Source organism: Euphorbia lathyris, chromosome 3 (genome assembly GCF_963576675.1).
Source record: "Euphorbia lathyris chromosome 3, ddEupLath1.1, whole genome shotgun sequence".
Lineage (NCBI taxonomy): Eukaryota > Viridiplantae > Streptophyta > Magnoliopsida > Malpighiales > Euphorbiaceae > Euphorbia > Euphorbia lathyris.
In genome coordinates, this window is record NC_088912.1 from 74,496,748 (window position 1) to 74,521,316 (window position 24,569).

General features: G+C 35.3%; 1 protein-coding gene across 1 annotated transcript; it reads right to left on the reverse strand.

Moving 5' to 3' along the window:
- Positions 1 to 17,213: 17,213 nt before the first annotated feature.
- LOC136222481 (nuclear pore complex protein NUP50A) lies at positions 17,214 to 21,231 on the reverse strand. Its single transcript, XM_066010258.1, has 2 exons — positions 21,076 to 21,231; positions 17,214 to 18,920 (listed from the first exon to the last, which is right to left on the reverse strand). Exon 2 carries the CDS (start codon positions 18,851 to 18,853, stop codon positions 17,534 to 17,536), a length of 1,320 nt encoding a protein of 439 aa, XP_065866330.1. The 5' UTR covers positions 18,854 to 18,920; positions 21,076 to 21,231; the 3' UTR covers positions 17,214 to 17,533.
- Between the last annotated feature and the right edge of the window lie 3,338 nt (positions 21,232 to 24,569).

Sequence of the window (24,569 nt, forward strand, 5' to 3'; positions counted from 1 at the left end):
TCTCCAACTCCAATATCCCATTTATCAACATCTTGTCCAAAATATAATTACATATGCTTCATAAGGAAAACACCACAATCATCATTGTTGGTTGTGTCTTTCCACTTCAACTTCAAATGTCTTGCACTATAAGCACTGATATCATTCAAACATTCAGGGCTTTCTCTTTTAATATAAAGTGAATATGCTTTCACCTGGAAAACATAAAACAACATCTTATGAATATTAAAACATATCATAAACTATTCAGAACATACAGTTAGTTTTTCAGAACATGATAATAAATATATAGAACACAATAACAAAACTAAAAAACAGTTGAGTAATATTACCAAAGCCTTTGCAAAACCCTTATATTTACTAGAAGGTTGAACACCTTTCTCAAGAGCCTTGTTATCAATAACATCTATTTTTCCAGTAAAATGGTTGATAACAAAAAGATAGAAATGTGCAGCATGAACAACCGGAAAGAACACCTAAAAAGATAAACCATTAGCAATCATAATAATTTCAAACAAAAATTACAGTAAAACACAATTTACTTTTAATATAATTACCAACTGATAATTTTATAAACTATCTACTTTAGCCTCACGAAGTTCATAACTAATCCTCTCAAAAAAAGCATCGTGTCTATCGCTGTACTTAGTAGATCCAGGAACTCCCTTATCTGTACATAGTAACAACTATACAAAAATACAACATTCATATTAATATAATCCAATTTCTTTTTAACAAAAAAATATCAAAAAGTAAAAACACATACAAATGGTACAGTAGAGAAGAAGAATCTGTTCGCAGCAATTTGACCCCTGCTCTTCCTTTCACCATTCAATATTCGAGACCACGCATCAACAACATTACAAACCAAATGATTCTTTCCTGACAAGGTCATAATCTCCTCTCTATTGATTGTGGACAAAGAATCACTATACAACAACTCACTTCAAAAAAAAGCAAACAGAATAAAATAAAAACAATAAGTATATCTTAAAGAAAATTCAAATTAACACAAACAACATTCAATTAAGATCTTACTGTGGGTCTCCATTACAGAAAGCATATTCCACCAACATTCTCCTCGAACCAAGCATATTATTTAGTAAATGCTCAGACTCAACGAAAAATGGAGACTGTAGATACACAGGCAACTTTGAAATCCTTTTTGCACGATTTCCAACACCACCTTCTTCCACTTTCTCACCTACATCTTTCTCTACTCTCCTATTAACAACATAAAAAAATAACAAAAAGGAAAAAAATTAACCATGTTCCAAAATAGAAAACACATACTCTTAAATTCTATTCTCATGTTCTAAAATATAAACCATATGTTCAAAAAACACATACAGATATTCTAAATTACAAAAATTCTTAAATATCACTTACATTGCATTACTATTAGAAACATCATCAGTAAAACAGTCATCAAGTCCAGTAACTCCTACTCTTACCACTTCTTCCACAAACTCTTTCCGAACTTCATCCAAATCAATTTGACTATATTTCATACCACACCTACTTTTCCACTACAAAATATAAAAAAAAAATTAATACCATAAAACAAACTATAATTTCAAAATAATGCAACAAAACATTTATTATAAGTGGACTATACCTTTTCAGCAAACTTCAAATCATTGTCCATCACAATATCTCTCATGTACCGCATTACAAAAAAACCACATGTTTTATGATCTTTCTGCTCTGGCACACCCTACAACACAACAAGCACAACATTAAAATCATGTACATCAATCTAACCTTTACGTTCTAAACAATTTCACACATGTACAAAACCAATATACAAATTAAGAGTTACCAAAAGTGCAGTCCATTTGACTTTAATTTGATCATTCCCAGAATAGCGCTGTTAAAATGAAATTCATTAAAATCAGGTACATAATCTTAATCTTAAAACATAATTATATATCAAATAAACTATAAAACAAAATATAAACAAAAAACATACTCATTCACAACATCCATCCATATATCTGCCCTTGGCAAACGCCTTCTCAACGGATCCAACCAATAAGCTCTAAAATTCGTCAAATCGATAACTGACAACGTCCAGTGTCCACTGAAAATAATACTATTATTATTTCAAAATAAAGAAAATTACTTACAAAAATATTAAATAAAATAACTAAAATTTCATATCCTGTATTATATGGACACAAAAAGATAGACTTATCCATCGTGGACATTTTCAATCGATTCATCAACTCATATGAGCGCTGGCTTACTGTTTTAGTACTTCCAATTGAATAAGTGTAATAAGGATCGACAAAATAAAACAATTTGTCCATTCCTCTTTTCTTCAACAAATTAAACAAGTAGCTACATAAAAACACAAAAGTACATAGTAAGAATCAACTACAACTAATATAAATAAAACTATAATATTTCAAAAACAAAATACCTCATATAGAAAATTATAACGTTGCAAGTTATCTCTCCCATATGAACCAAAGAATATATATCCTGCCTCAACAATAATGCTTTAGCAGCATGTCCAAACAATTCTTCACCAACAACATAGCTAACAAAATTGTCTTTCACCAACTCGGAATTAGCCCATTTGCACAGACTCTGTAACTTATCTGGAATATTTCTAGGCAAAGCTTGTAAATCTACATCCACAACATCTTCTATCATCACGTTATCAACTTCATCATCAACAACAAACCTGTTGACAAAACAAACCACCTTAAAACATAAAAAAGCAATAAGATAATCAGAAACATAAAACCTATGTACTAAACAATAAGGCATATGTTCTAAAATATAACAAACATTAAAAAAATAAACAAAATATAAAATAATTCTTATCACATACATTACTTCAGGATCAGAATTATTCTTCACATCTGCAACATCCACTTTCTCAACAAAATTTTTTGTTTTTGTAGATCCACCTTCAGCTCCAACAAAATCATGCAACTCTTGACTCAACAAATTAAAATTTGGACAAGAATATTTTTCTTCAGATTTCTTCATTGGAGTTTCACTTTCTCTCTGATCTTTCTTCTCTCTTTTTATTCTTTCAACTAAAGCATCTATCTCATCAAAAAATTCAGAATTAAGATAAGGATGACTATCTTGACTAGACAAATCACATTCAAAATCTCCAGTCATTCCTGTATCTTTTTTACTTTCAGCTTTGTTCTCATTAACAACTTCTTCTTTCCCTCCTTCACTTTGACTAATTGGATCTTCATTGCCTCGAGTATATTTACTCCATAAACTCTTTATCGCATTACCCATCTCAACGCTTGTACCATCTTCACCAAAAACAACATTAGCTTCTTTCAACATAACATACATTTCATTAACTTTAGAACCCAGTTCTTTAGCTAATGATTGGAACTTAGAAAGAAATTCCTGCATATACAAAACCATAATTAAAAAACAGGGCAAGTTATAAATAATAGTAAGCATGTTCTAAAATTTAATAAACATGTTCTAAAATTTAATAAGAATGTTCTAAAATTTAAAAACAAAGGGAAAGCTATAATAACGTACAAAAATTTCTGCTGGTCCACTAGAAGAAGCTTCTCCACATTCCTTCTTATTGCCAACTTCAGCATCTTGTTTATCTTCATTCCTATTCACTGCTTCTCTTTCCAAATTTCCTTCATCCCCATACATACCTTCTCTTACCAAGTTTTCTCCTACCAATATTCTATTTAACACAATCCCACTTCCAAATCCCCTCAATTTCTCCAAAGCCATCCTCTTTTGAATTCGTTCTTTATTCCAAACAGATATCAATGGATAATCTCTTGGATTAACAACATTAGCTCGTTGAAGCCTATCAAAATAACTTATCTACAAAAAAATAACAAAAATGAACAAGTTAAACACAAATTAAAAAATAAACAACCAACAAATATTGTCAAACACATAATCAAAAAAAAATATACTTACCAACAAGAAAGGAAGGGGACCTGTGAAAAAAGTAGGACTCCTCTTCCAATCACTGACAGAATCCAACAAATGCTTATATGCAAAAGAACATCAGTCCAAATTTACAATCTCATTAACATTCCTACAACTATAAAGAAATTTATAGTTCATAGCCTGGTTCTTGGTTGAACGAATACAACAATTCACCGCACAGAATACGAAATGCAACAAAAACTCATCACACAATGGTTTCGTCTTCAGATCATTCAGCTTAGCAATCACAGTACTATTAATTGGACTTCCACTCACAAGCCCAAAATAAGACCTCCATTCAGCAAAAAAATCTGAACAATCATCTTCCCCAACATCTTGGGGCTCCTCAATCTCTACACCTCCACAAGGCAAGCCATAAACAGCTTGAAAATCTTCCTTAACAAACTTCAACTCTTCACTATTACCCAACATAAGGCTACACCTATCTACATTAAAACTATTGACAAGTCTTTCACAAAAAGAAGCATTATGAACATCTAAACTTAAATCCAAAAAACCACCAAATCCAATCCGTCTAATTGCATTCTTATGAGTCTCTGGAATATCATTAAGAATACCAATAAACTGTTTAGGAGGTATTCTTTGACCAAGAGCAGTCTTACTCCTTTTAGAAATATTTTCATCATCACCTGCACTAACAACCTTCTTCCGCTTCTTTAAAAACCTAGAAGCAACATTTATGTTTCTTGCAAACTTAACTTTCTTTAGCTTCCTAGCATCAACGTCTTCCTTTAAACCATCAACAGAAGGTTCAGAAACTTGAGAAGAATCAAAACCTTTGCTACATAGACTCCTTGTTTGTCGTCTAAACATACCTTTACTAGATTGACTACTTGTTTCCTGCTTCAACGCACCTTTGATAGATTGACTCCTTGTTTCCCGCCTCAACAAATTATTAGACGGAACAACATAACTAGAGAGCAAATCATTGTCAGCAGGAATGGCTGACATTGAAGGTCTTTTAGAAATGGAAGGTCTTTTAGAAGTCCTCTTAAATCTTCTAGATGTCTGTCTTTTTCCAATTATAGCTTCAACAGGAACATCACTCTTACCTTTCTTCTTATTTTTCATATCTTCATCAGAACAATATTGTTCAATAATTTCATCCAGCAAATTCTTATCAATCACATTACTTGGGAAACTATCTTCTCCATTTCCGCCCATTTTCTACAAAAAAAACAGAACATATAATCAACATTTTAGAACAAACAAATGCAAATATAGAACAAAACATAAAACAAATGCAATAACTCATCAACAAAACATAAACTAATTTAACAAAGCAATAACTCATCAACAGAACATATGTTCAATATTTTAGAACAAAAACCATACAAAATAATACCACAACAAACTTTGAAAATTCAAACAAGCAAAACCCCCAAACAAAACCAATATCTCATTAACAGAACAATTGTTCAAAATTTTAGAACAAACACATGTAAATATAGAACAAACTTTGAAAAAAAATAAAATCATTTTGAAACTTACTAAATTTCAAAATCAAACCACAACAAACTTACAGATTTCAAACAAATGAAAAACCTACAAATCAAAAAGCAACAAAAAAAGGTATCAAAACTAAAAAATAGAGAACAAACATAAAACAAAACAATATACCATTAACAGAACATACGTTCATCATTTTAGAACAACAAACACAAAATATAAAACAATAATAAAACAACATAAAAACATTCTCAAACTAAATACATTTGAATACAAAAAACATAGAAAACACATACAGAAACTTCTTCATAAAGTTCAAACAAACGAAACCCTAGAAAATAAAAAAACTACATAAAATCGCTATCAAAATCAACGAAAAACATAAAACAACAAAATAAACGAAGAACATAAAGCAACAAACCTCGTTCAGACGAACAAATTCATGGAAAAAAACAAAAAAGCGAAAAAATGCAAACAAAAACAATGAATAGAAAAAACGAACACGATAAACAACTAACCAAAGTTCAGAGGAAGAAATACACGGTATAATTGATGAAATGCAGAAAGCAAATCTTCTATCAAAACCAAAGTTGATCGACTGTAGAAATGAGAGAAGATGGAAACAACGAAGGAGTCGAGGAACAAGTCGAAGAACGAAGAGACAGATCTTTTCAACTTCAAAAATGCCCGACTTCTCAAATGAAACTCACCGTTTTTGTCAAAAAAATACCCCAAAACTACGTAGTTTTAATTGGTTCTCACCTAAGAAATGTCCTCACCTAAGAAAGGGTTCTCACAAGAGCCCTTCTCTAAAAACATATTTGTATAAGTGTAAAACCACAAAACTTATTTTCATTTTTTTATCTTTTAAAAATTACAATCTTAAAATGACATAACACCCCATTTAATGTAGCTTTTTTTTATTTTTATTTTTACACATATTGATAACACAAATGAAACTTCTGATCGGACCACGTCCCTATGAGGCGCTGTTGGGATCGGCCGGGGACACTCCGATGCCAAAGTCAGTAACAAATATGGCGAATAAACTGAATGGACAAAGCTTAGTGAAAAGTAAGTATGAGTGAATGTACCTTGATAGCCTAGACGTAGGCTATTTATAGTAGATAGATTTGTAACTCCTAGGTAACCAAAGAGTCTCCATTAATGCTCATTTAATGGCGGTTACAAGTTACTCTTAACCTGACGGGTTAAGACTATTAATGATTCATTTAATGATCGTTATGGCCGAGTTGACGGTTAGCCGTTATTTAAGTAAATGGAGAGATTCGCCTTAGAGATCCGCCAGCGGATCTCTTAGAGCTATCCCAGGGGGATCCGCCGGGCGGTTTCTTATACCACGTGGCATATTTGAGGCGATTATCTCCTTTGGTCCTTGCGATAATATCCCGATGTTATCAGAAGCCCCCCCAAAATGCCTTTAAAGTCCTTTAGGGCTTTTAGACTTCTGCGCGCCGTCACACGCTTCCGCATTAATGAGCGCTCTGTTTGAGGTTCTTTGATGGTTGACACGTGTAATCACACTGCCCTAGGAGCGTTTTAAAAAGCCGTCTTCCTTCTCCGGAGTTCTCTTTCTCCCTTGCTTTCCATTTTCTTCTGTTTTTCGGAGCTTTTTCTCAGAAACCTCAAGCTTCTGCATTTCTATGTAAGTGTTCTTTACATCATTTTTTGAATGTTTAGAAGTTCATCTTCGTCTTCGGGGTCAACTTCAGAACTTTTTAATTTGCCATCTTCTCCTCGCATTGAAGTAGATTTTAGTTGGTCCTCGTCTTCGTTTTCGTCGGAGGATTCCCAATCTCTCGTGGGAGAAATTAATTCCGGTTTAGCTGAGTTCAATAACTCGGCGCAGAGCCATTATCGGACTCGTTCCTCTGGAAATCCTTCTTCTAGTTTCGCTCCGGCCGGTGCCCGTAACCGGTTTCTAGGTTCAATGGCTTCTTCTTCTGTTCCTGTTAGGAAGAAGACACCTCGAGCAGAATCCACTTCATCTCGCATGAGTGCCGTGGATTTGGCGAACCTATCAGATCGCTTTCCATGGATTAAAAACTACGAAACCCAACTCCCTGCTTCACATCAACGCCCTTCCAATCCGCCGGCAGGCTTTTTTACTGTTTTTTGTAGTCATGTTGAGAGAGGGTTTCGCCTTCCTCTTCCCAAGATGTTGGCGGATATCCTCTCGTATTTTGACATCGCTGTCAGCCAACTACATCCTAATGGTTGGCTCGATATGGCCTTGGATTGCTATCTGGCGTCAAATTTAGGCGTAACGTATAATGGCCGTATCTTCAGAGCCTTTCACAAACCTTCTAAGAGGAAGTCAGAGTCCTATCTTACATTCGCCAAATTTGGTGTTTATTCGCCCTTCTACCACAAAATGTCTAACGTGCACAGCTGGGATGAGAGTTTCTTCTATGTGAGGATAAAGGAGGACGAGCCATTAGACTTTCCTTTAGTCTGGAACTCTCGTCCACTACACATGGCGGGAGACATGCGAATCTTAACGCTTGGTGATGAGGCTGTGGCGGATCTCATGAAGCAAATTAAGGCGGATGCCTGAACTTATGAGGATGCCTTAGCCTTCATGATGAGCGACATTCCTTTGATCCGCCGAGTGGAGGATCAACTTGTTTACTCGAAAATAACTCAATTTGATCAAGGTACCTTATTTATTTTTGGAGCTTTAATTTATTTTGATATCTTCTTTTGGCAGGGCTACATCTAAGGCAAATCGTGCTCTTGCAGAGACGCGCAGGCAATTTCGAGAAGAGGAAGCCCGCAAGAAAAATCAAGAGGCCATCCCTCAAACTGATACGGGCAAACGCCCTATGGAGACGACTGCTGATCCGCCTCTAAAGAAGAGGCGGCCCAACACCGTTGGGAGTACCAAGATAATGGCGGATGCCATTAAATCCGCCAAGACTACTGAAAAAACGGTTCAGGTAATGCATCTCTTAATTCTTTTGCCTGCTTGTCAGATTTTGAAGTGGCGTATGGTCTTTCTTACTTATGCAGTCGGCGAAGCCCAGTACTGGCGAATCTTGGTCCGCCAAGTTGGCTGGACGAACTTTCGAGGATGAATCGCTTTTGAATAACCTGGATGAAGCTCTAGGACAAGTAGGAGAAGTACAAAGGGGCTATGACCAAATCCCCAGATCGATCCACGTCCAAAAGGGGAAATCGGAGCTTCTTTCAGTAAGTTTTTTGGAAGAACGTGATGATTTCTTTGTTTCTGCTTTTTGGCTAACTTGTTTTGCTTTTCTCAGCTGTACGCTCGCCTTCGTACCTTGGAGAATGGGCTGCTTCAAGATAGGGTTACTGTTGAGAAGCTGGAGAAAGAGTTGGAAAATGCCAATTCTTCCTTTGCCGTTGTCAATGCCAACCTTTCTTCCGCTAACGCGAACTTGGCCTCTGCCACAGCTGCTTTGATTCTCCGAGACGAGGAGATACAGAAGTTAAAGGCAAAGATAGCCTCCGATGCTAAAAATCATGAAGATGCTCTCGGGGAGGCGGAATACACGGCAGGCGAACAAGCATTCTTTTATGGCGAGATGCTTATGGCGTATTTCTCCTTAGCTCATCCTGGAATCGATTTTACAGATCCTGAGTTCGCCGTTCCTGAGCCGGAGGATGTGGCGAGGTTCAAGAAGATGCCTGATGCCAAGGGGTATCTCCGCGATTATGTAAGAAGATGGATGAAAGGAACCTTGCCTGAGGCTAAGCCTTCTACCATAGCTGTGGAGGATGATCTTCAGGAGATACCGTCTAAGGCTGATTCAGAACCAAAAGGAGACAAGGAGGTATCTCTTGGTGGCGAATCTACAACTGTGGAGAAAAAGGATCCTCCAGTGTGCCCTGTTGGTGAGGGAAGCGTAAAAGGGGATGCCCCTGCTATCATTTAGTTTTTGTTTGTATAAGTTTTTGTAAAAACCAGTATGATTCCAAACATTGCTATTTAATTCACTTTTACACTTTTGTGCCCGATAGTGTTTTGAATGTGAATATGTTCAGGATTTTTGTTTGAAGTAGGTGGTCAGCCATACTTCACCGTATGAACCTTTGTGAAGGTTTGAAGCTGTTCTATTCCTCCTTAGAGGAAGTAAAGCTGCCCAGGGGTTCGTTTTGCCACCTATCTTTGAGGTGAAACGATCCGCCCGTAGGACTTGTAAGTCCTTCTTAGGGAAGGACAAGAGAGTGTAAAGACCTTGCGTCCAAGGATTGTTTTAACTCTATTGGTGACCATGATCTGCCAAGTGGCGGATCTGTTGTGATTGTGAGGAGTGTTGGATGCCTCCTTTTTATGACTGGAATATTGATATTGCAGTAGTGAATCATAAAAAAGAAAATGGATAATAAAACCAACAATCTTTATTAATGGAAGAAACACCTTATTACAGGAAATAGGTCTTTGCAAATGAGCCTCATTAAAACCTTTAACAAGAAAAACCTCGTGGGAAAAAGCTTGTTAAAGAAAAAAGAGTACTCAAGACCATAGGTGCATTTCATTCTCTGACTAAGTGTTCACGTCGGCTTAAGAGATTCGCCATGTGTGGTAATGTATTATCCTCCGCATCATCCTTATCCACTGCTATTGTAGTGCATTCCTCTTCTGTTTTCTTTTTAGATTGAGGGCGAATCATTAACGAAGCCGAATAAGTTTCTTGAGCCACTTTTTGACAACCTCTAACCATCACTCCCCCCTTGACCGTAGGAATGTAAAGTGTTAGATGGCGAATAGAGATAAGGGCCGCAACTTCGGAGATAAATGGTCGTCCGAGAATAATATTGTAGGCCAATTGTCTATCTAGGACTGAGAACTCCAGATCTCCTTTCCAAACTTGATCATCCCCAGCAAGTTCGCACTCCAAAATAACTTGGCCTTTCGTCTGAATGGTATGACCAGTGACTCCTAGAATAGCGACCATAGTTGGTTCCACTTGGACAGGATCAACTTTGAGTTTAATGAATGCTTCTCGAGTGATGACGTTACATGAACTTCCCGTATCAATTATCACCCGTCTAATTTCCCAGCCTTCAACCATCATTGTGACGACCAGTGCATCCGCATGGGGTGTAATCTCCGGACCTGCGTCTGAAAAAGGGCGATTTAACGATATCCCATCAAGGTTGATCATTTTTGTCTTTTTTGATGCTGGCTGATAACCAGGTCCGCCAGCTATGACATTAATAGTGCCCTTTCCTTTCTTCTTTGAATCCTCCTTGGATCTATCATCGTCTTTTCCCTCCGTTTGGATGAACCGATCCAATTTACCTCTTTCAATGAGTCGTTCAATTTCTTGAGCTAACTCCCAGCAAGCATCCGTATCATGGCCATTTTTCCTGTGATATTTGCAATAATTTTTAGGATCCTTGCCTTTATTGGTATACTCCCCCCCTTTTGGCTCGGGGTATGAAATGCTCCGTTTGTGCTGGCTGTTCTCGATCCACATAAGAACCTCACTTTTAGAAGCATTAAGAGGTGTGAAGGAGGTGACAAATGTTGATTTTTTCCTGGAATCTCTTCGTTTGTTTCGAGGAGAATCTTGACGTTTGTCTCTGTCCCGATCTCGGTCTCGAGAGCGGGATTCGCCTCGATCCTTCTTTGGCGATGATGGTGAGCCTCGGCGAATATCATCTACCTCTATAAAATCTTTGCAACGTTCCATTAATTCCGCCATGCTGGTTGGTTTCTTGCGGATGAGGTCTTCTTACAAACTTTTACAAGTAGTGTTTCTCACAAAGCATTCCACAGCTACGGAGATGTCTACATCAACGATCTGTATACACAATTGATTGAAAGTGTCTACATAGTCTCGGAGGGATTCATTCGCCTTTTGTTTTAACTCAAAAAGCTTTCCGGATTTCACCACTGCAGGAATGCAACCAGCGAATTTAGCACAAAATTCCCTGCTCAATTGATCGAAGCTGTTTATTGAGCCTGGAGGTAGGGATTGAAACCACAAATATTCCGGGCCTCCTAACGTGGTGACAAACATTTTGCAAAGCACAGGTTCGGTGGCTCGATTGAGTCTGGCCATGATTCTGTATTTTCGAACATGAGCTTCCGGATTGTCTTTACCTGTATAAATTGCCAAATTAGGGATTTTAAACGCTCTTTCAGTTTCCTCTGCTTCAATCCAAGCCGCAAAAGGCGAATCCCTATTGGCGAATGGATTATGCCTAGCATTTTCTTCATTCATTTGAAGCACTAGGGCTCTGACTCTGTCATCAAAATTCTCCGGCTCCGCCCTGGGACGATCTCTTCGTGGCGATCTGCTCGGAGAAGATGAAGAACTCGATTCGGACGATGAATCCGATGGCGAATGTCCTCCTCGTCCGCCTCCCCTTCCTCCTCCATTGCCTCCTCCCCCACTTCCTTTGTTTGGAGGATTCAGCTCGTTTCCTCCTTGTTGACCTCCTGTCAGAGTGTGTTCAACAGTTCCCGAAGATGGATGGGGTGGCGGTCCTCCTAAATGAGACGTTTTTTTCGGTCTCTTACTCCTTTTACGACCAGTAGATGGAGGAGATCTGCCACGGCGTGAAGATTTTGCTCGCCAGGGCGAAGGAGATCTTGGCTGCTTATCTTTGTTCTTTCTGTGCTTTTTGCGAATGGGCTCTTTAAATCCCCCAAGGGACGAATTCGTTCGTGGTCGTCTGGGTACATTCGGCCCATCAAGATTAAACCTTGGAACTTCTGATCCGCCAGGGGGGACCACGTCATTCCTACGGCTTCCTTCGCCAGGAAACAGCTCCCTCATAACTGGTCGTGATCCACTTGGCGCCGTGGTAGTTACCGTAGAGTCAACATTATGAGCTTGAAGGAATGAAGAGCTACGAGCCCCTGGTCCTAGACCAAAGTTTAACGGAGGTAGAGACGAGACCACTGACGTAGAAACCGTACTACTATAAGGAATAGTTGTGAACGCTCGAAGGCGGTCTCCAATTTCAATCCCATATCGCGCCTCGATATCCAGAACACACATATCAAGGAAGGATGCTGGGGGCATATTTCCATCGATATTCATTGTGGGAGCGGTCGTACCCGTGTGCCCAGCACTGGATGGTGTGATTACTGGTGACTCGATCCCCGAGGAGGGATTTAGTATTTCATCATTCATGATGTTTCAATGTGACCGAAAATCCTTTATTGGGTTAAGGATTCCACGTTCACCGCACCAATTGATAACACAAATGAAACTTCTGATCGGACCACGTCCTTGTGAGGCGCCGTTGGGATCGGCCGGGGACACTCCGATGCCAAAGTCAGTAACAAATATGGCGAATAAACTGAATGGACAAAGCTTAGTGAAAAGTAAGTATGAGTGAATGTACCTTGATAGCCTAGACGTAGGCTATTTATAGTAGATAGATTTGTAACTCCTAGGTAACCAAAGAGTCTCCATTAATGCTCATTTAATGGCGGTTACAAGTTACTCTTAACCTGACGGGTTAAGACTATTAATGATTCATTTAATGATCGTTATGGCCGAGTTGACGGTTAGCCGTTATTTAAGTAAATGGAGAGATTCGCCTTAGAGATCCGCCAGCGGATCTCTTAGAGCTATCCCAGTGGGATCCGCCGGGCGGTTTCTTATGCCACGTGGCATATTTGAGGCGATTATCTCCTTTGGTCCTTGCGATAATATCCCGATGTTATCACATATATTTGATGTATTTAATTGAAAACTAGAAAACTGGCTATCACATGAAATGGGTTGAGACAAAATGATAACACGCATGAACAAAGCGGGCCTCCTCAAATTAGAGGTCTATAAAAGTAGGGAAAATTATACAACTATATCATATATATTTATTATGTGAAACTGGTAAAATCAGTACTTTTAATATATTTTAAGGATTAAAATTTATAAATTAGAAGTTTAGAATATATTTTTTAGGATTTATGATTTATGAATTTGAGTCTAGAATTTTTAAATTGTGATGTAAAATCATAATATATAAAGAATAATGACATATTAATAATTAAGTTTGATGATATGACAATTTGGTAAAGGCTATGCTTACTTTGTTTTTGACAAAATAAGTCTTACTTTATGTGTTTTCATCATTGGATTAATTTTATACTCCATCATTCAATGGTGAAAACATACCAAGTAATGGTACTTTGTCAAAAACAAAGTAACCATAAAAGGCACTGACAATTTTAAGATTAATTATGATATTCATGTAATTCACCCATAAAACTAAATATTCACTCCACTAACTATAGCTAACCCAATTCAAATCCAACTCATCTATTTCATATATTTTTATTCGGTTTTAATTTGGATTACATTATAAAAGACGAATTGATTGGATTCGACTAAATTAAGTCAAAAAAAAATTGAAGGAATTGAGAAATTTTATTTAAAATCCTCAAAATGTTACAAACAAAATAAGGAAACATGAGCCCACATCCTACAACCAGACTCAAAACTGGCAATTCTAGTTAGAGTATGCATTATACGATTCGTCGATCGACTAACAAAATTGATATGATAATTAATGATATCTGCATGAAAAAATTTATAGTCAAAGATAATAAAACCGAAAAAAGAATCTATCTCATCTATATTGTGAAAATCATTAACAAATATTTGAGAATCAGATTCTAGAATAATATCTTGTTAATTGTGCTCTTTCAACCAACTCAATGCTTCATACACACTAGGACACTTAGTAATAAGGGAATCTAAGGAATAGGATAAAAGCCTAGCTGACACGGTAACTAGGTTACTAGAATTATCTCTAATAACGAAACCAAAACTAAAAGCGTCTTGAGTAGGGAAAATCGCAGCATCGAAATTACACTTCAACAAACCAGACGAAGACGGACACCACTTAGCAACTGGACGGACAGTCGGAGAAGACGGACTAGCAAGCGTCGAACATAACTGAGCTTGAAAATGGGAATTAGGATAATACCTTGCTTTATATACCCGAGCCATTAGGAAAGTATGATGATTCAAAAGCCTCCACCCTTGTTTTGCAAGCAGAGTCAAATTAAAATCTTTCATTTTCTTGAAATCCATTCCACCAACAGATTTTGGAAGGCACAATTTATCCTAGAAAATCCATCGGGTGCCTTTTGTCATCTCCACCATTCGAACTCCACCAAAATGAGTTCATCATACGCTCAAACTCTGCAAAAAGTAACTCAGCTCTTGAAAGGAATTTACACAATATTCAGGATTGACAAATTATTTACAAATGTTTCAAATTATTAAATAAATTTATTTAAATGTCAAATTTGATGAGTTTTTTAAAACTGTTTTTTATTCTACAACTGATTAACTGAAAATTTGACAAAAAATAAAAATAAAGTTATAATATTATGATATTTTAAAATTTACTAAAAGATTAGTATTATAATTGTAAATAAAAATAAAAATATTATTTTTAATGTAATTTATATATTATCCTATTGCTAGCTTCTTTACTACTAATTTACTAAAAGGCTTGATTTGGAGTTTGGACTATAAATTGGGTGGAAAATGCATTTCTGGCCCGTAAAAATATTTGGGTAAATTACACCATGATCATAATTAATAAATTATTTATACTGTATCAGACCCTTAAACAAATTTATTTAAATGTCAAACAAATTTATTTAAATATCATATTTGGTGGTTTTTTTAAAACTGTTTTTATTTCCTGCAACTGAATAACTGAAAATTTGACAAAAATAAAAATAAAATTATGATATTCTGATATTTTAAAATTTAAAATCATATAATGATAAAATACATAAAAGCAATTTTCATAATTGTAAATAGTTTTTAAAATATGAATTTCTGTGTAATTTTCCCAAAATATTTTGTATTTGGTGATCGGCCTTTAATTAATTTAAAATCTTATTTGGTAGATGTTTTTTCTTTGTTTTGATTGTTTTTTTTAGGAAGATGTGATCTTATTCTTGTTATAAATATATAGGCTTTGATTTGAGACCTTGCATATCCTCAGTTTAGTTGGAATATTCCCCTATAATTAATACAAACTTAAAACAATAACTCAAAAGTACGAATATAAATTTTCTAATTTGGCCGATTTGCAGAGACAGTTTATGTGGTTCAAAAGTTTGCAAATAGGAGTCTGTGTTTGATGCAGTTTATAAACTCAGTCATTCCGTCAAAAATTATTGTCATAATGATTTACAGATTTGGAGTAATTAAAAAGACTAACTTTTCAAATTACCGAAAATACAAAGTTTGGTTTTACAAATTAACTAAACCATAATATTATTTGACCGAAAAATTGATTCACATATCATTTAATTGCAAATTTCACAAAGCGTCTATCCTTATTTGAAAACATTTAAGAGTGTCTTTACAAATTGATCAAACTATAAGATTTATTTTTATACTTTTTTTTAATTTAAAATATATTTCAATAAATGATAAAAAAAAGGAAAAAAAAAAGTATTTCATGGCACATATTATTATATTCGTCAAATACTTTTATTTCTTCAAAATCAGAAAGATGTTAAATTAAATTAGCCTTCAAATTATATTTAAAAAAAAAATCAATCAGATCTCTTTAAAATCTAAAGTATCAATTATTTATACCTTTAAAGCCTAACTGGTATTAATATACCTGTCAAAAAAAAAAAAAACTGGTATTATTATATTTATAAAATATTTTTTACCCTGCACTCCTGACCTAAACCCTTATAATCATCTTACTCTTCCGTTCTTTAATGGTTGTAACTCCACAATTTCTTTATTGTTGTAACTCTATATTTCATAATATTGTAACTTTTCATTTCTTAATGTTTGTAACTCCACAATTTATATTTTTATGTAACTTACTTTGTTTTTTACAAAGTAAACCTTACTTTATTTTTTTCACCATTGGATGATGGAGTGAAAAATTCATCCAATGGTAAAATTTGACAAGGCAAGCTTACTTTGTCAAAAACAAATTAAATATAGATTTCTTTTATGTAATACATATTTACAAATACAAATGTAAATAGAAGAGAAATACAAAAAAAAAAAAAAAAAAAACAAACTTACATTGGTTCTCTCCATTGCATCCTTAAAATAAGACTTTTGTTTTTTCTTTTATAATATATCATGAAACTGTAACTTGGATTATTCATTCGATCCGGAAATTTCGCTGGGAGAAGAAATTCAAGAAAAATTAGAAATTTTATTCTATCATCAGTTTTGATGTAAAGTTTAATATTATATTACTCATTTTTTATGTTGAAATAACAAAATAACTCTTAAATAAAAAAAGAAAGAAGTATGTTAATATTCAAATTAAAATTAGACTCAACCCAAAACCCATCCAACCCATTTATATTGAGCATTAATTGATTGGTCTTAATGAAAAAAGATATATATTTTATGTTTTCATACCTAACCATACTATAGAAATACAGAACAACTTTCATTAAATCCTAACCAAAGTTAAAATAGAAGACTAAAGAACAGCTCAGAAATGTCCTTTTGCCGACTTTAAATTAAACCATGAATACAGCCATGAACTATAGACCCAAGAACAGCTACAAATCGCCATTTCAAAGGCCAAATTTCAAATTGTTGTCCTTGCAAAGCATAAAATACCAGGCACATATAATATGCAATAACATCATCCAGTAGTGTTCATATGGACCCTCATTACCAATTGAATTTGGCCATTCGCAGTTAAATATAAACTGATTAAAATTCTAGGACGGAGATTCAAAACATCATGAGGCTTAAATTTAATCGGCCTATATCTAGCAGTGAATAACCAAATTCATTTGATCATCAAAGTCCATGTGAACACGAATGTAACATCATAATATCATGCAATTTGATATTATATATATCCCTAGTTAGGGGAGAAACTGTAAACTTGTTCAACATTCCAAGTCTCTCTGAGCTGCAAATTCTGCAGTTCAAACTCAAGATTGGACTCAAATTCAAGTGACAACATTTTCCTGAGGACTACACCGAATTTAAACAACAAAAAAGCGGAACCTGACTTCATTAAGACACTCTGCTACATAGGGCTCAACCATGGCTCCTGAAGAAGATTCTTCTTTCGCCGCATGCAAATGGAGACAGCAGCCCTTTCATAAGAATTCTATCAATACATTTCATGCAATTTTTCACTCTTCAGAAGCCTTGGGTGAATTCTCTGGAGTCTTCAGAGCAGTAGCTATTTTATCCTTATGTGCTGTCACAGCTGCACGGAACTCTTCCACTACGGCACCATCCTTGAATTTTAGCGCAAAAGTAGATAGACCCTCTTTATTTTCACCAATACTGTTGATGCAGGCAAAAGTGACGCCTCTCTTTTCCATATCTGTAAGCTTCATGTCCGGGTACAGACTTGCATTCAGAATTAACCTGTAATTACCCCTAGCTCTCATAAGGAGTCTAGCTCTTTCTGGCCCAGTACTAGAGACATTCACCTTCAGTTCCCCCTTTCCACGCTCCTTCCAAGCACTATTAGTATACTCAAACAGTGCCGAATCAGCTGAGAAAACCACTTTCTCGTTTTCTTCTCCCGTCTCAACTGAAACCTCTTGCATAGATGGAAAACCAGTGCCCTCATTCTTTGAGACAATAGATGACCCTGTTGTATTGAAAACTGCCGAGCTACCATTGGTAGAAAGACCAAAACTAAATGAAGGCTTCTCATTTTTCTGCCCAAAGAGAGACCCAAAACTGGTACCCGTTGCAGATCCATCAGTTGAAACTGAACCAAAGCTGAAGGTAGGAGTAGAAAGGCCAGTTCCAGCAAGTCCGGTAAAAGCATTTTGGCTACTAGAAAGCTGATGGAAAGAACTCAAACGACTGCTATCAGCACTAGGATCTATTTCTTCACTACCATCATCCTTTTTAGCTTCGCTTTCAGCCTTGTCACTTTCTGCGGCTTTTTTACTCTCAGCCTCCTCACTATCCACAATTTTATCATTCTCAGCTTTATCATCTCCTAATGGTTTTTCATTAACAGCCTTGGAATCAGATGCCTCATCACCTACATTATTGTTCTGTTTATCCTCAGCCACCTCCTTCTCAGCAACAGTTTCAGATACTGGTTCTTCAATCTTGGCTTCTGACAGCTTACCAGTCTCAACTTTTCCCTTTTCAGCTCCTTCACCAGAATCACTTCTCCTGTCTTCGGGTGCTTTCACAGTTGCAGTGACTACCTCAGTTGCTGATGCAGCAGGGACGGTACTTATTTCAGTATGAGTAACCAAGCGAATCCCAGCAAATGGATTGGATGAAGGGGCTGTTGAGGATTGGTTGCGACGAACTTTCACAATTCGTCTACTTGCTAGCACCTCATCACTGGCCTTCTGAAAAGTTCCAGTCTCCTCTGAAGAATCGCCCTCGTCATCAAGACCAGGATTGTCTTTTGTGATCTCTCTTCCAGCAGCTCTCTTCTTTGAAGGTGGGAGTATATTTTCTGCATCCCCCATTGTTGAATAAACCAAAGACCAAAAATTCACTCTAAGAATTTTCCAGCAAGATGGGGGAATATGATATCTGCAAATCAACAGAAATGAAACGTCAACTTATGTTTCCTAAACTAATACCAAAATCAACTATATCATCTGACAAAAACCAAATAATACAAGCAAAATTGAAATACGGTTTTCCATCATAAATAGATTCAACATGGTCTATAATGAAGTCTTATAACATGTACTCTTTTCCTACAAAATATAATTTTTCACCAATATGTATGTGTGAGAAACAAACATGACTAAATCTGCAAGCTGAAAATTCAAGTGAAAATCAAATGCTTGTATTATTTGAAAGCCTTGTAACATATACTCTTCAAATACATGCCTTTTAAGACTTAGTACTTCAATTCATAAACCAGCAAAGTGAGAGACACTCAAGCATAGTCAAGAAAATCATAGAGCTAAAAGCACAAGTCTTGTCAAATACACATTTAGTGCGCAATTAAAATCTTCAAATTAGCACCAGTAGCTCTTGTGCACATATACAAACTTCCTTCAAATCCATGTTTCTCATATTTCATGTATGTATGCAAAGACAGGAAATCCTAATCATGTACATCACACACAATTCATTATGCAATATGCAGACATAGACTACATCTCAAGCTTTTACGACCAGTAGTCCCTCAGTAATTTTGCATCTCAAAATATGGGGCAAATGAAGTTCAATAAAATTTTGGCCTTGACGATGATAACTAAAATTTTACATTCTGCTAAAGGATTCTAGAGCATAGTTGGACACTGGAATCCTATTGACAACTGATGATTATCCTCAAATCCACTATGTCAAGAAAAAAAAAACATGTTGATCAAATGATAAATACTCCCTTCGGTCTGAAATAGATGTCGTTTTAGGATTATAAATTTGGTTTTTTATATATGACGTTTTATATTATCAATACACATTTGACCATTTTTTCTCAAATTTGCCCTTAATTATGGTAAGAGAATTTTTGCATAAAAAGTAGTAGTGTTTTAGGATAGAAGTATGAGGGCAACTTAGTTATTTTAATAGTTTAATCAATGTTTTATCTTAATCCGACATCTATTTTAGACCGGAGGGAGTAGCATTAGTTAGCCCTTTTGGTTCATATAACATATCTTCCAACCTATAATAATGCACCATTGAGAGATTGAGAAAGTAAGCTACAAACGCAACTTCAGTTCTTTTAAGCCATAAAAGAGTCAAATAAATGTTGATAGGACAAAATAAACAATAAGGACCGAATAGGAACGAGAAGAAATATGCAGTATTTCAGCATTGCCTTGTGAAAGACTTCTCAACTGTAGCCAATGACACAATCACACACATCTTAATGCAAACAGTTTAATGATTGATTAAATCTCCACTGGTTTTTTCTTTAAGAGGATGGATTCGAACCCACAAGGTGTACCAACTGAGCTATGCTCCTTTGGTATAAATCTCCACTGGTTTTTTGATACTACCAGTAAAAGAAGAAAACATAAGTCTGAAACCAAATTAATCATTAAAGAAACTTATCCAAAAAGAAGAAACAAACCAAATCTCAACAATGAACAAAATGGGGGCCAACTTGGAGAAAATAGGAGTTCGTAAAACGGGTCATCATTATTCTTAATAAGGAAGGTGAGTAGAAAGGTAATGGTTAGCAGTAACACCTAATGTCTACCAAAGCTCTAAACTGAATAGAACCAGCAGTTACTCCAAGCAACGGAAAGGAATTAAAATAACACAAACCCACACCGATTAGTATAAAAAGGGGGATATCCAGGAAATAATTTAAAAAAACAAGATTTTTAACAAAGATTTAAAATAAACCCTAAATTGAATCACTATTTCATCCAAGCTCTTTCTTTCTAGGCTATTTAAAACAAGCAAAAGAAAGAGATGCATAAACCTTGTCAATGTACTTTTACTTCACATTTTCCCAGTAACCAAACAGAGGGCTAAAGCAAATAAACCCTAATTCCCTATTCAAATAAACCTCGTCCATGTAATTAGAGAAATGAAAAGAAATGAGCAAAGCAAATAAAAGCGCTCCAGCCAAAGTAGCTCATGACTCGCGTACACGAGCCCAGTCAATAAACAGATAATGGAAAAAAGAAGAATTAGAAGAAACAACATCCCCAAATGAAATAGATAATCAATAGAAGCGTAAAGAATACGATGTAAAAGTAAAGAATTCAGTACTTACAGTGAAACAAAAGGAAGATTAAAGCAAAACCCTAGAGAGAGAAGAGAGAAGAGAGAAGAGAATGGAGGGAGGAGAGAGAGACAGATCCAGAGATTAAAGACAAAAAAGAAAGGCGTTTTATTGAAATTATTTTATTTTTTTGAAAGCGAAATTATTTATGAATAATAAAATAGGGGCATGGAGGAAATTGGTAATATTTCATTTGGATTAAGGAAGGGATTTTCTTGCACTAGGCCTCAAGTCAAGGGTCAGACCAAAGTGGACCCTCCTTAAGCCACGTCGATTCCCTTGAAAATACCGATGGGAACCTATGATTTAAGGGAAACTGTGTACAACCACTGTTTTACGATGACACGTGTACGTTGTGTAAATTGATTAGGTCTTGGGTGACGGTCATGTTTTTATTTGTAAAGTTCAATAGACCGGGACTATAATAGAATTTCTCGTCTTGGGTTGTGTTCTTTCGGTTCTGATCACATGGACCTTAATGACCATGTAGTATTTGGTCATTCACCATTAGATCTGGGCCTGTTAAAATCTTAGGGTGGAGATTCAAAGCATCCTAAGGCTTAGATTTAATAAGCCTATATCTAACGGTGAATGACCAAATTCATTTGGTCATTAAGGTGCATGTGAACATGGCTGTATGTTCTTTTCTTTCCTTCCCTTCTCTCGAATTCCAATTTAGCATGTTTGTATAAAATGATTAGTCTTTGTTTATTGCTAATTGTGACTTCATTTGAACTTAGGGTAACGTATGACCCGTTTGTTTTGCCTACTGTTTGCTGTTATGTTTTGTTGTTTGCTACTGGAAAAGGGCAAACAGAATGTCATTAACCAAACATCTAAAACTCTCATTTTTGAAGTGAAAAGACAAATATGAACATTAAAATGAGCTACCAAACACCCACGTAGTTGAAATTGTAATTCAAAAAAATTTAATTGAAAATTTTAAGTAGTGTTTACACCAAATATAAAATTTTCTTGACACATTTCTTTGTTTACATTTACAAAAGAACTTTTTAGAAAACTTTTTCTTAAAATAATTGTTAAAACTTTTCATTTTGTGAAAATTCTTTTATGTTTTCCTAATACACTGTCTTTCGTTCTTGATGTACTTCAATTTCAATGGTTTATTTTTCTTTGTGCACCGTTCACTTAGAATTTTATAGAATGAGCCTCAGTTTCCCCTAAGAGAAACATCTTAAAAGAAACTAGGGGAAACATCTTGAGGGAAATTGAAAGAAACCAGAGGGACATCTTGAGAGAAACCAAGGGACACATCTTGAGAGAAACTATGGGAAACTTCCTAGAGTGAACCTCAGGAGAAACCTTCCTAAAGTGAACCTCGTGGAGACCTATTTTCTTAATTAAAGTGAACTTCATGGAAGACCTATTTTCCTATATTAAATCTCAGGGGAAACTTACTTCCTAGAGTGAACCTCAGGGGAAACTTACTTCCCAGAGTGAACTTCGGGTGAGACTGGAGGTAAACCTAAGGCGGTCCAAGAGGTCATTTGCTATTTTAATGTGTGTTATATGAGCCAATTTAAAAGCAAAAAAAAATTAGAAAATGTTAGAGTCAATTCATCCAGATGGTGGAGCGATTACTCAAGACATGATGTGAAGTTGGAGAACATGACTTAGTGGAAGGAAGCATGAAGTTACCTCCAACGTCTATAAAAGTCAGAAATCACAATGAAAATGGTCCAACGCAACACACGCTCAAGCAAAACTGAAGAAAAATCTTTATAGACTTCAGTAATTTAAATTTCTCAATCATTGTCTTAGCTGTAATTTTCATTTTTATTCGAGTTCAAAGTTCACCCAAGTTCTCTAGTACAACTTTATTTTGTTTTGTTCTTCAATCATTTTTGTAAGGTCGATATCGTTTTTTGATAATCGAATCCTTTGAAATTTTAGGTCTCTTTGTTTCTTACAATCATTTTATACTTAAAAGTTAGTAAGCGCAATTTTATTACACAGTTCGAGAATACTATACTTCTCTGGCACGTCCGCATTTCACAGAAAATAGCCAAACAATTAAAATGGAAGTTTTTTGAAACATAACTAAACCAAATTGTAAATCGTGTATTTATTTAGGAATAAGGTATAAAAGTACCTAACATTGGCAAACAATAGAAATTTTATTTTAACATCATAAATGATACGATTATACCTCTAATGTTTGCAAGTTGAGCTAATTTTACACCTAACCTTTGAAAATTGAGCTAATTTTCAATCATTATTATGGAGCACTCTACGTGGTCATGAATCTTGTTATTTCTACTCTACTTGTACGTCATATTATCACTCATCGGTAACAGATCAAAGACATGTGTATATATGTGTTCTTTAATTATATTTCGTGTTCTGCAGCAGATCAAAGATACGTGTACATAAAGTATATCTTTTTGAACTTTTTTTAAATTCATGTGGGTCACATATCTTTGGTCTGTTAATCATATGTGATAAAATTATGAACATGTGGAGAGGAGATAATGAATTCATGATTATATTAGAGTATAATTGTAGTTAGGGGTAAATTTGGTCCAACTTGCAAATATTAGAGACATAACTATACTATTTATAACGTTAGGAGTAAAATTGTTCTTGATCGCCAATGCTCGGGACATTTTTGCAACTTATCGTATTTATTTATAGATGATAAAGAATGTGAATATTTGAGATTCAGATATAGTTATGGAGACCGGGTTTAGATAATGATATATCGAATTCTCCTAACTAAGATCGAATATTCTGTTCATCTTTCTAGAAATAAATTTATTCATGATTATAGTAACCCAGTCTTACTCTACTTATGAATATCAGACATACGTAATTATCTCCTAAATAAAATGAGTCCTTTCTATTTAATAATTCTTCCTAAACAGATTAGAGTCGATGTGATCTTATTCAAAATAAGAGCCACAAGTCATGTAAAAAGGATCTCACTCATTTAAAAAGGTACATAAAATACATATGGTACACTTTCACTACTCGTGCAATATTATTCTTTCTATTGTTATCTTGTTATTTCTCTTATATTAGAATTGATTTGAGAGTTGAAAAGTCTCTTGTCGATCTTCGATGAACCTTTGTCTTGTAAGAACATTGGAGAAGTGCAGTACTAGATCTTTCAAGAAGATTATCAGATCATTGGTGATATTTTCGCTTATGTTATCATTGATTTAGTGAGCTTGGACTTGAAAAAATCGTCATGAGTTCATGGGGTCTCTTTATGAAAAAGAACACTATTATTCTAGAGACAGAGAGTGATATCCTAGCTCTAACAAGATAGAAGATGGGGTAAAGCAAAGTGAAATCCCTGTCATTGTTGGAGGACTGGAATCCCAACATGCGGCCAAAAACATTAAGTTGACAAAAGGCAATGAAGTCATTTAAGAAGGATATGGTTCTTTAACTTACTCTTTTTCATTGCTCAATCCTATAATGGAACCACATACATATGCTTTGATCATCAAAGTAATGGT